Source organism: Myripristis murdjan, chromosome 13 (assembly GCF_902150065.1).
Source record: "Myripristis murdjan chromosome 13, fMyrMur1.1, whole genome shotgun sequence".
NCBI lineage: Eukaryota > Metazoa > Chordata > Actinopteri > Holocentriformes > Holocentridae > Myripristis > Myripristis murdjan.
Window position 1 is genome coordinate 33,478,246 of NC_043992.1, and position 13,480 is coordinate 33,491,725.

A 13,480-nucleotide genomic window follows, 5' to 3' on the forward strand; every position below is an offset into this window, starting at 1 on the left:
TTTACACTGTGTACGGTACCTCCCACAATACAATTCGCCATTATATGGTTTCGATTGATTTTAGCTGCTGTCTGCTTGAGCACAATTTAAAATCTACTGCCTTCATTTTGTTTTTATGAAAAGAAAAGGGGCCAGTCTTCTGGATTCATTTGTTCTGAGATTTCATATGACAGTATTATTGTGTTAAAATGGAACCAGTCATGTAATTCAGGTAGCCTTTGATCTTATTGTGCCTGCTCTCACGCACAACTCCCTGTTCCAAATGCATGAAGATTGTTGCACATTTCCCTCAGTCATTTTACTCAGTAATGTACTTTCTCTCAGGCCAGAGAGGCCTCATCTCCATCACTTTGTGACAAAATGAAATAAATTCTCCTTTGACAAGCCTGCTGGGCCCAAGCTGGTGGTTGGGCCCAGCCAATCAAACAAGACGTCTTGGGGCTCTGTGAAACCAGTCTCATTGTCATTCTCATACTTGTGTTCAGGTGTGTTCTCCAACATCCATTTTATCTCTCACCGTTCTCTAATTCATTTCCTGTAGAAAATGAATTCCTCTCCCCTCACTCACGGTGAGCGGCAGGATTACAGAAAATTACAAACGCTGAAATCAATTACTGAGTAAGGCTGTGTAATTCAAAATGCAGCCTCTCTCTCTCCTTCCCCCCCGTTCCCTTCGCCTGTCATCTTCATGCCTATTGTCTGCCGAGCCATACTCAAACGCTCACTGTGGAAAAGCCAGATGGGAGTGATAGTGCCCCTGTATTGAATGCAGCTCTTTGGTATCTCATGGTCATATCAAACTATTGATTAAAAACAGCTTTTCCTTCGAATGAAGTTCAACTGATGGCCTGCACTCTCTGTCAATAGATTTGTTTCCTGCTTTAATATTTTTTGAAAAACCCTCCTATCTTGCAGAGAGGCTCTCTCTGTCATTATATTAAGGAGGTCAATGAGATCATAAAAGCAGCTGCTAAAAGACTTCCACCTGAGGATTAAATGGGGGCGGATGTGAGCGTACAAATCCAAATCTACAGGATCCTGCGCTTCTAAAGAGGTAACTATAGAAATCTCTTCTTACTGTTACCTTTAAAAGAAGGTACTGAGAAGATGTATGACGTCTGCGCCTCAATTTAACCATTAACGGCCTGGGCGTCACTGCAAGACATTCCTACAGTTGAAATGTTCATTAGAAATTGAACACAGTGCCACAGCAAGAGTTCGTCCTCCGCCTCACTGTCCACTCTATCAATCACTTCAGACAGCCCTGGCTTTAAAGGCAATGGACAGATGACTCACTCTTACACCAGAGAAAAGACACAATCGTACTCATTCAGCTGCTCACGGAGAACGAATGACTTATTTCACCACTGCCCGAATTGTATTACCCAAGGCCTGCCCTTCCCCCTTGGATGAACCTCAGCCTAAGGATAAAATTGAGATATCTATAAAACTACACCTATAAATAAAGTTGGGGACAATGTTTTTCTTCCCAAGCTGTACCTCTGTTTCATTGTATATTACTCACATCCACCTTGTCATTACTTTTGTCCTCTGTCTTTTGGGATCGTTAACATTACATTAGTATTTACATTAATGTTTGCTGCTATAAAGAGCATCTTCACCTTGTTTTATCTATCCTGTTTACAGCTGTTCTGAAACTCATTGTAGGATGATTTTGGCCACAATCAGTGTATTTGCTTGTGTGTTTTAAATCGGGACCAACATTTTAACCATCCCTTGCTGCGCGTACACCGGAGTCAGGTTGTCAACTGTTCCGTAAAGACGGTGGTAAATCTGGGTTTGAAGCAGTAATGAAAGCAGCCCGTTAGCCAACCTTGAGCATATGGCCTTGTTAAAATGGTAATACTGGATCCATAACTTCAGATGCAGGAGTGGTAGCTCCAGCTGATTAAAGTGAATAAAACAAGACCGGTGAAGGCCTTACTTGGTGATTCAGACTCAGAGCAGCTACAGGCGCTGTTTGTGTTGATGCGCTCTGCGGTTTAACGAAAGCAAAGGCAATCTGCAGAAAAGCTTGACCCTTTCAAAGTCCGCAGTTCCTGATGCGCACGCCGCCGTAACGGCATCTCATCCAAGTTCATCAGAGCGGTTCGTTCTGCATGGACTGCACCGCTGGCGACCGGCCGGCCAGACGTTCAGGACGACCTAAGTGCTCTGCTTACCGGTTTAATGATAAATGATAATATCCTGATGGTTTTGAAGGATGTGTTTACTTAGTGCTTGACTGTGCCCTAGGAGCCTTGTGCATGTACTCACATTAACTGAAGAGAGGCGGCGGGAGGCGGGAGGTGGGGGGATTCATTTTACTGGGGGGAAAATGGTGTACAACGTATAATTTGGGCCCATCGCTATCATGCTTGGCCTGTCATCAGACGGGCCCTGTCTCTGCGGGTAATGGCACTTATTGTGTAGACCATTGTGGAGGTCCCTCAGAAGTGCGGGCACAAGACAAATCGCACTCATCATTGTCTGCCTGCTGCTCTGTAGCCACACCAAATGAAAATGAATGATAGAATGCCTCCGTGACATCTGAAGACATCTCTTGGGAAAATGGCTGTGCGGAACATAAACAGTGCTTTGTTGAGGGAATCGGCGTGGCCTTTTCATGGAAGAACACTCTCAAAAAGATGTCTCCGGTTGCAGTTACAAAAAAAAGGACATTAAAAATTTGCCTGCCTTGATGTCGACGCACTCACGCATACGTAACGCTCCTGTAGAGCCGTGCAGGTTTCACAAAGGTGATTTATGTAACTGTGCTACAAATAATGTAGATATGCGTTTTCTGTTGCATTTCTTGTGTTTCAAGTAGAAGACTGAGAGACTGCATATTAGTGATTTATTATTTCTATCAAATTTGAACACAAACAGTGGCATGAGCTCTTTTATTACATTTTAATATCATCGTCTTGAGGCATGAAACAATCTGTAAAGTCAGATTACCGTTTCTGCTTACGACAACAACATGACTCTCCAGCTACAGTCATTTACCCCTAAAAGTGATTTTTTTTTTTTTTTTTTTTTGTTCTTTAAAGACTGCCGAACCACAAGAGTAGGCTGGTTAACCAATAGAAATACACTGTATATCGAGTTTTATGCTGTACTGTACTGCACTGCTCTTTCTGGGACCTCACATTTATTCAATATGGACACAAGGCAAAAACAGCGGGTTAGAAAAATCATGTTTCTCCCAAGCATCTATCACGGCGCTATCAACTCCCTGGAGGCAGCGGACATCTTTTTTAATACAGCATCAAATAGCACTATATCTGTTATAGTATAGAATAGTCACAGGACAGCACATTCAGCCCTGTGGTGAATAGGGACTTTCTTTAAACCTTCACATTTTATGTTAGATCTTTTTTTCTATAATCTTCATCTTAAAAAAGGTAAATATGATCTTTAAATGTTCATTTAAAGTGCACCATAACCATTTTTTTCCCTCACCATCAATACATTCCAATAAAATAATTTGTCTACATTTTTTTTCTGTACAGTAATAATCTTTAAGGACCACACCAGTCCTACTTTGACTTCTCGTCAACAGTCGGGATTGTATCCGTCCGTCACAAATATCAGTGTAGTTTACAAGTCAAGGCTAATTTAGTCCGATTTATTCATATTCATGTTCAAAATGTGAAAAACTGCTCTGTGAAACTTTAAAGTGGTAATTTCATCTGGTGAATACCTGACCTATGTTAGCTAAAATTACTGTTTTACACTATCATAGTCACGTAAAATTCACACATTACCATCAAATTACTATTCCCAGCATAAGTCGAAAGTAAAAAGCTAGCTCCAGCAAGGACACCATTTTACTTGAGAGCTGACCAAAAGTGGAAAAACCTCTTCAAATGCATATTTGGTATTAATTTGCACATTTTAAGTGATTGTAACAGAGTAAAACAGTTATTTTAGTAAATATCACTGCGTAGCAACTTGCAAGTTTCACAAAGCACTTCTTACATTTTTTGAACATGAATGGGAATGAACTGAGTGATTTTAAGCCTAGACTTGAAAGCTACCAGGGGATATTCTGTGCACACTTAAGCAATCAGTATTTGTAATGGACAGATACGATCACCACTGCTGACTAGAAGACAAAATAGGACCATTATGGTCATTTGAATGCTACCATAAATTGAGAGCATACTGCTGCCCCTCACACTAAAGATGACCGCAAAACTGGCACAATACCATCACATGACATTACGTCAGAAAAAGGACTTCAGCCACACCACTGTCAGCACCGCCGAGTCTCGATCACAGGAAATACCTTCCCAGACTTCTCTGGAAAGACAAACCAGGAGATCCACGGTAGCTGCTACCACACTCCCTCCACTCTGAGCATTTTATCTTGTTTTGGTGCCTGACATCAATGTGGTCCCATCAATCCTTTGGTCCGAAGGATTCTGGGTTTGAAGTGGCTGTGCTGCTGCTCAGAGAAAACTGGAGGTATGTGTGTGTGCGGGGTGCCAGTTGGTTTGGACGCAGAGCCACACCATCAATAACCAGTCATCAATATTGTTTAGATTCCTTCTGTCCAAATGCACCAGTATTCATTAGTTAAGCTTCACATGGATGGACACTCACACATCTCACTTTGCCTGTCTGGCTGCGGGAACATGCAGGAACCTGCAGCCCGGAAGGGGGAAAGGACTGGAATGCAATCGAGGTGGCCATCATCTCTGCTCACGTTCCTCCTCCGTCCCCCTCCCCGTGGGTGAGCAGCCAGGCCTCTTTCACAGGCCCCAGTAGGGAGCCAGGTTCCTGCGGTCCCTCTCATACACATCAGGTATGACCCCGTAGGGCGTTTGCACCATCTTAACAGAGTTTCTGCCAAACAGCTTCCTCTCGTACTCGATGAGCTGACGCCAGAAGCCGCCGTTGGGCCTGATGACGGGGCGGCGGGCCTTGACCCAGGCGTGGGCCTCGGCCAGAGACACGCGGTGGTACTTCATGAGGTAAGCCAGGCACAGGGAGGCCGAGCGGCTCACCCCGGCCGCACAGTGCACCAGCACCGCCCCCCGCTTCCGGCCCACGCTGTGGATCTTATCTGCAACGCTGTCGAAGTACAGGGAGATGGGCGAGTGGGGCATGTCGGCCAGGGGGACTTTAACATACTCCACGTGGGGCCAGTTGAAGTTGGGTAGCTCGATGGTGGCGTTGACCACACAGGTGATGCCCTTGGACAAGAGCAGGCTGCGGTTGGATGCCACGTTGCCCCTGCTGAGGAAGAGGTTGGGGGTGATTTGTGCGATGCCCCCCAGCAAGCTGCCGCTCTCTGGCAGTAGCCTCGGCACTGCTGCAGGCACCATGGAGCTGCGGTGGTGGTGGTGATGGTGATGGTGGTGGAAAAAGCCTTGGCTGCGGGAACCCATTGAGGAATCAAGTGGGCTTAAGAGTGATTGAGAATAAAATCATGAAAAGGCAAGTCTTCAGGAGCTTGAAGTCATAGCGGTGCAGTGGGACCAGACAGCTTCTGATATGCCTGAAACAGAGAGAGATTTCTGTTTTAAACTGTGTTTAAATGTGAACACTTAGCCTGACAGACCAAGAAAAAAAAAAAAAATTCAGCATGGAAGCGTGCCATTGCTCCTATTTGCAAAGGCTCCGAAATACTGGTGTTCAAATCCTTTTTTGGATGGCACTTTGCAAAGAAAGCCATTTGTGGAAAATGCTTTGCTGTACAACCCTATAAGACTGTGTCTGCCTTTAAACTCGAACACCCAGTGAACCTAAGGTCATTGTTGTTTTGTTAAGATCACTTAATAGTCAAGTAATTCACCAGTATACTTCTGTGAAGCTGTGACCTAATGATCCATGTTCTTAATATCACATTTTTATGGTATCCTAATGCACGGGGCATGTGAATGTGTGAGAGAAAGAAGCTCCTTACAACAAGTGGAACAGCTATAGGGGCGAGTGTGACGCCCTTTTCATTGGTGGAATCGCATCAACGCTGCAGCCTCACTCTTTACCCGCCCTCTTTGACCTGCTGCATACAGAGATGTGCCTCTCTCTGCTACATGAGCATACACACCCGAGGGCATATACACACACACCTCATCTCATGTTCATCCATCCACAGACCCTGCATACAGATCACACCTCTCATCTCTCTGGCTGCTACCACTGTTAATGTCATTTCGAACCAAACAGGAGGGAGGAATGTAATCACATATGATTAAGTCACAGCGGCGAGAAAAAGCACTCGCCACACTTTTGTGATCATTTTCTTTTCTGCTGTTTTAAAGGATCATCAACACAAACAGAACAATCACCACTGTCTACCCCTGAGTTGTTTCCAGAGCAATAACAAGAATATGAGGATGCATGAAACAAATTTAAGACCAAAAAAAAAAAAAAAAGGATATTATTTGAAACCCAGTGTGACATTTCTTGGTATTCATGGTGGAAATAGCCACCTGCCTAAATGCTTAAGTTATCAGCAGAGGGTCCACAGCTCGAGGCACTACTTCACACACTGTTGCACTTGTCGTGCGTCATCCACTTCTTGCGCACTAGTCTGGCTGGCAGGGCTTTCTCCCTCCTGCTCTGCCACAGTCTGGTTAACAAGCCACACAGATCAACCACATTAAATATGAATTAAACCTGCTATCTGTGCGGCAAAATACCTCAACACGTGCTATTGCTTGGAACCTCAAAGTGGCTGTTGCCTAAAGCAGCCAAACACACACATCGGCGTGTACACAGCGCACACACCGACACATACAGCTGTCAGTATCGGTGAGGGTCAAAAATCCATCACAATGCCACTTGCTGCAAAAAAACAAATATTTCAACAGTTATCAAAATGAAACCCAAAACACTGGAAAAGAGAAAGGCATAACTGAAAAACCAATGAAAGTGTCAGACCTTTGATCACCCAATGAATTTCCACCAACGTTCAGGAAAATGTTACATCTCAGAGGGTAAAGAATGAAAACGTCAGCTGTCAAATATTTCACTACTCCCTACACAGAAAGTCTCCACCCACATGGAACATGTTGTTTCATGGTTCAAATCCCTGTTATTCTGGTTTTGATTTCCCAGAGCCTGCGTGAAAATGGGAAAGTCATGGGATTAGAGTGGGTATCCCTTGCACTGGCAGTATTCCTGGTAGAGGATATGTGCTACCTGTGTTTATAGCGTGGCCTGGGAGAGTATTCACCTCTGAGTCAAAATGCCCAGGCGTGATCAGTGGATTTAAAGAAAAAAAAAAAAAAACACACATAGTATTGACTCATTATCCTATGGCACTGGGTTGTTAAAGTACATGAGGTCTACATTGGGAAATAGGTGTTAAATATATCTTTTTCTGTCTTTGTCTTCATGTCTTCTGCCTTTCAGTATGTATTTCAGCATCCATCTGTGGTCATATTCATGAATGTTAGTTCTACTTAATGGTGTAGATAAAGGACAGCTTTCTGTCTACTGGAGAGAGGAGCTAGATTGTGAGCAACAGAAAAACCCCAACGTTTATATAGCTATCCTTATCTCCCCAAGGGTCAAAGCTGCCTTCCCTCATCATCACCTTCCCATCGATAAAAATATCTATCCCCCCATCCGCTGCCCAGCACAGCGTTGCCTGCTCAGTGTGGCCCGCTACTCTCTCCAAGCAATGATCACAGGACAAAAAAAACAACAACACGACCCTCCCTGCTCAGGCACAGTATCGCTTGCTTGTTCCTGGCTGCCAATCACCCTGCACCTTGCCTCTGAAATGGTTGCTATGGATCACACTATGGTGCAGCTGGCTCCTCTTTCCACCGCACAGTTGCCATTGGCGATTAGACAACGAGTACATTGACTCTGGCACTGGGGTGCTCTGTAAATGCAGACGCCCACTGTTACCCCAAACCACTTCTGGACACGTCAGGACAGCACTGAAGCCGGCTTTTCTGCACCATTATTTCTGAGTTGATCTACGTATAAAGTAAAAAAAAAAAAAAAAAACACTCACTTGTTATTTTGGACTGCAGTGTGTGGGCAATTTTAGCAGTTTGTATCCTGACGAGGTGATTGGGAATGTGTGCAAGTGTGCAACACATGGTTTGGAGTTAATTGGCTTGTAACGGCATTGACATGGTGCAACAGATGTTAATTGTAATGAAGCGATTATCAAGGTTTTGAGGTAAGAGCACACAGGCAGCACTGCAACCACGAAAGCACCTGTGAGATCTTACTAAATCAACAAATGAGACAAATTATTTCGATTTGAATGACGATCCATGCGATTTCAGTTCTACAAAGGGAAATGCAATTAATTTTCTGTGTGGCCACTGGAATAAACTTTCAATGCATTCATTCATGGTTGAAAAGATACCATTAGCCGAGGCAAGAACAAGCTGTGTTTGCTGCAGCAACCTACTGACCAGAGCAAGACAGTGCAAGCTGTAACAACGGGAGATGGGGGAGATAAGAGGACAAAATAATCCCTGGCCATTTCCGAAGTGCTGATGTACCACGGCACTGGCTTTGCTGAGATTTGCTCCCTCCACATGGTTATTTATACCCTGGCCTGGACAGAAAGAGTGAGGTTGCAGAGAGTGGAGGAGGGAGAATTATGCAGAGGCGGTCGCCACAAAAAAAAAAAAATCTACTGTATGTTGGCAAAGGGATACTGCAGCTCACTGTCAATCAAATTTGCTCTGAGGATTAATTCTCCAAAATAAACACGGTGGAGGTTCAGTAGTATTCATGGGACAGAGACCAGCACCTTTGACTGTGTTAGTGCACATATTTACTGGAGCATCTTCCTACGCCATATTAAGCAATCGCTACCGGACTCAAAGCCTTCTTTTCTGTGCATGAATGCAAAGTTTTGGAGTCTCACGGCTCCACAAAACGGCCTTGTTATTCAGGGTGGACCTGTCAACAGGTGCACCCACCTCACAACCCCTCCGATGGGGATCTCTGCTCATATGGGAAGATTCCACAGGAGTCCGGTTCTACTTCTGTTAACACAAACTGGAAACATGAGCCACCTGCAGAGAAACCAGAGCGTCTGGACAGCGGCAACACTCTGCAACACTGAAGGTGGAACGTCGACACCTGATCTGAGCTGAACTTATCTGCCTGGGCTAGCAGCTCATTCCTCATTGACATTCACACCACGGAATAAGATGTGTTTGAAAACATTGAAATACCTGGATCAGCAAGACGCTGTCTGACACAACTAGTGAAAGGCACAAGCAGACATAGTGCAATCAGCAGTGTCTCTCAACCCAGTGCTATCCATTTATTCCCTCTTAGGTGTCATTTGAGAGTAACTGCAGTGTGCATACCAGATAATAATCAGGAGAAAATGGGGGGTAATGATAAAACCGTTGTATTCACGGCTGCGACGAGTTGCTACAATTATTCCAAACAGAATCAGACGGAGCTTTTCAAACCTCTACAATAAGAACAGCACAGTTACACGAGGTAACGAGTATGATGAGAACTGTAGTGGGTATAAAAGAGATTTTAGAAATGGAAGAACGAATCTGACATGAGGACGGGGTTAGGCTCTGACAGCCTCCTGCAGTATGAGCGACCGGGTGCTGCTCACACACACACCATGGTGTTACACCTAGCTGTGGAAGCTCTCACACACTGGCTCACTTTAATTGTGTCTATACAAGGAGGACAAACAAACCCTACAGGCCTGGGATGAAGTCACACACCCTGTGCTGACAGATGGAGAGCACACGTATGTACTGCATGAGGGAATATCACCCAGCAGACAGAAGTTGTGATCGATCGTCTGTCAGTGTTTAAGAATTTATGATTTATAAAAGATACATCCAGTTACTGTGCAGCAACAAAGAGGTCAACGACTATCATTTCACACACATGTAATACGCTGTTTTTAGTATTCCATGTTGCCTAAAAACTTTCTAGAAATCCAAGAGAGCAGTTATATTCAGGATCACTCTAATCAACAAACATTAAACACTGTCAAAGATATCCCTGCCAAGAGTTAATGATAATGCTTGGATAGGCTTGTCCATCCATGCTGGCTATAAGCAGTGCACATGAAATGCATGTCTACTTTAATTATTTTATTCTAACGGGGTAGCATGTGGTGATCAGGGCATCTTTACATGCAGCACATGTACTGTTTTCTATTTAATGCAATCATATTTAAGCCCCTTATGTCTACAATGCACATAATCTTGAATTATACCACATTCCTCCGGAAAAAGAAAGAAACTTTAAATTAAGAAATAGACTAAGCCTGCCTTTACTGGCAAAGTGTCTAATCCCGCATGCCTTTGACCGACACAGCGTGTGCGCACGGGCAGCTATAGTGAATGACTCCACAAGTTTAATAATTTATGATATAGATGTGAATGAGCACTGCGCACGCGCTGCTCGTGCTTGTGTGCGTGACGCGCGGGTGTGCGCGTGTGCAAGTTATCTGACGGAAATAGCCCAATGGCTCAACTCGCCTATATAATTAATACAGCTAATGCCGATAATCTGCCTGCTATTTACACTAACAAATTACGCGACGACATGAGTGCGCGGCTGAATTCATTATTACAAATCACAGCGCACAGCCGCGTGGCAGGTGCGCCCAGTTACTCCCTGCCAATCAACCCCCATCATATTGATTGTGTTACAAAACTGATATAATATAAACTATACATGATAACCTAAAACTGCCCATCTCCCGTATTTGGGCAAATGTGCGCCTACAGTGGCGGTTCATGATACAAAACAAATAAACAGGCCACCGTATGGTATTAAAAACACAGCTGGACATGTAGTTTCCATGTGATCCAGACGAACAGAACTCAACTTACCGAGCCACTCTCACTCGGGCTGAGATGGGGGGTTTTCAACGCGCGTTCAAGGCACGCAGCTGTCCGGCGGGCATGGGTTTGCTGTTTCACACTCCGGACCTTTACCTATCCGAGCCGATGATGCGAGCAGCCGAAATGAGGTCAAGACACCGCGCAGGAACAAAACGTGACACACAGCAACACAGTGGTAAAGTCAACAGGAATATGATGTACGCGCCAGCACAGCATCCGCCTGGTCTACGATGGCAGGAGCGGCGTGCACAGGGCAGCGTTACCCACCGTATGAGGGGTGATTACTGCCACGGAGACAGGGAGGCTGTGTGCTACTGTCACAAGTTAGGAGGTGTTCCCTCTGCCTCACTTCATTCACACTGCAGTGGCCTATTTTGCATCAGAGGCGTTTATTTATTTATTTATTTATTTAATGTTCCAAATTTTTGGCGCTCTGGTGGGACTGGAGGGATGGAGCATAATTCTGACATGTGACTCTTCCTCATTTGATGTTTTGATGATGTTGGTGGAGAACACCAATCACCAAAAAAAAAAAAAAAAAAAACAGACTCCATAAACAAACAGGCATTAGGGGAGGCCACTGCTACAGCTGCAAGCAGGAAAACAGGTTTCACCCGAGATAACAAAGTGGACCACTCCCATCAGGACAGACATGTTTCATCACAGGATCAAGGTGATCACTCAGAATAACTTTTGCATTGATTTGCAGTGAGCCTTCCCTCTAAGGACACAAGTGGAAGAGGCCCACCATAAGTATAACAGAGACCCCCACACATGCACTCGCCCACCTTTCCATAATATGACAAAGGACGACTCATCTGACCACATCACTTTCTGTCCACATCTCTGTAGACCAGTCTTTGTCATCAGGGGTTTATACACTGCAGTCCTGCTGTAGTATCCCTCTCAGTGTACAGCACTTTTGGGAAGAAAGGAGCTCCATCCCTCCAGTCAAGTTCAGAAACTTGTAGAATCAATGCCAAGCGGCAGTGAAAGTATTCTGGAGGCTTGTGGTGGCCGACCACCTGACTATGACGGTGCTGTTTCGTCACCCCACTACTTTAGCTCTTAGAAATGCACCTGAAAACTGAATGCCAACTACTATGAAACAAAACATTAGAAGAACTGCAACACATGTTGGTTATTACAAAACAAACAGATCATATTTGTCTCTCTTTTTTAAAATATTTTATTCTATTTTTTTTTTTATCATTATTATTATTTATTTTTTGGTGAGAATGCTATTTGTGTCACTGGGCAGACAAGAAAACATCTGGGCTATTTATGATTTAGCCATGTGTACATTGGACTGCGATACCACACAGTGTCTTAGATGTCTGCAGATATCCCATCTGCCTCCACAGATACTGCTTCTTTCATAATTGGCATAAAATTTATTTCATTTTTAAATTTAAATACAGTACAGGCCAAAAGTTTGGACACACCTTCTCATTCAATGCATTTTCTTTATTTTCATGACTATTTACATTGTAGATTCTCACTGAAGGAATCAAAACTATGAATGAACACGTGGAGTTATGTACTTAACAAAAAAAGGTGAAATAACTGAAAACATGTTTTATATTCTAGTTTCTTCAAAATAGCCACCCTTTACTCTGATTACTGCTTTGCACACTCTTGGCATTCTCTCGATGAGCTTCAAGAGGTAGTCACCTGAAATGGTTTTCACTTCACAGGTGTGCCTTATCAGGGTTAATTAGTGGAATTTCTTGCTTTATCAATGGGGTTGGGACCATCAGTTGTGCTGTGCAGAAGTCAGGTTACTACACAGCCGACAGCCCTATTGGACAACTGTTACAATTCATATTATGGCAAGAACCAATCAGCTAACTAAAGAAAAACGAGTGGCCATCATTACTTTAAGAAATGAAGGTCAGTCAGTCTGGAAAATTGCAAAAACTTGAAATGTGTCCCTAAGTGGAGTCACAAAAACCATCAAGCGCTACAACGAAACTGGCACACATGAGGACCGACCCAGGAAAGGAAGACCAAGAGTCACCTCTGCTTCTGAGGACAAGTTCATCCGAGTCACCAGCCTCAGAAATCGCAAGTTAACAGCAGCTCAGAACAGAGACCAGATAAATGCCACACAGAGTTCTAGCAGCAGACTAGAACTAGAACAACTGTTAAGAGGAGACTGCGCCAATCAGGCCTTCATGGTCAAATAGCTGCTGGGAAACCACTGCTAAGGAGAGGCAACAAGCAGAAGAGATTTGTTTGGGCCAGGAAACACAAGGAATGGACATTAGACCAGTGGAAATCTGTGCTTTGGTCTGATGAGTCCAAATTTGAGATCTTTGGTTCCAACCGCCGTGTCTTTGTGAGACGCAGAAAAGGTGAACGGATGGATTCCACATGCCTGGTTCCCATTGTGAAGCATGGAGGAGGAGGTGTGATGGTGTGGGGGTGTTTTGCTGGTGACACTGTTGGGGATTTATTCAAAATTCAAGGCACACTGAACCAGCATGGCTACCACAACATCCTGCAGCGACATGCCATCCCATCTGGTTTGCGTTTAGTTGGACCATCATTTATTTTTCAACAGGACAATAACCCCAAACACACCTCCAGGCTGTGTAAGGGCTATTTGACCAAGAAGGAGAGTGATGGAGTGCTGCGGCAGATGACCTGGC

At 44.2% G+C, this 13,480-nt stretch overlaps 1 protein-coding gene across 1 annotated transcript; it reads right to left on the reverse strand.

The window, feature by feature from the left end:
- Nucleotides 1–2,960: 2,960 nt before the first annotated feature.
- Nucleotides 2,961–11,133, reverse strand: dusp14 (dual specificity phosphatase 14). The gene is made up of 2 exons (XM_030067661.1): nt 10,815–11,133; nt 2,961–5,509 (listed from the first exon to the last, which is right to left on the reverse strand). Exon 2 carries the CDS (start codon nt 5,397–5,399, stop codon nt 4,761–4,763), a length of 639 nt encoding a protein of 212 aa, XP_029923521.1. The 5' UTR covers nt 5,400–5,509; nt 10,815–11,133; the 3' UTR covers nt 2,961–4,760.
- Nucleotides 11,134–13,480: the final 2,347 nt, after the last annotated feature.

Bases quoted from the DNA above. Each gene is read 5' to 3' on its own strand.
- dusp14 (XM_030067661.1), bottom strand. From the start codon at position 5,399: ATGGGTTCCCGCAGCCAAGGCTTTTTCCACCACCATCACCATCACCAC.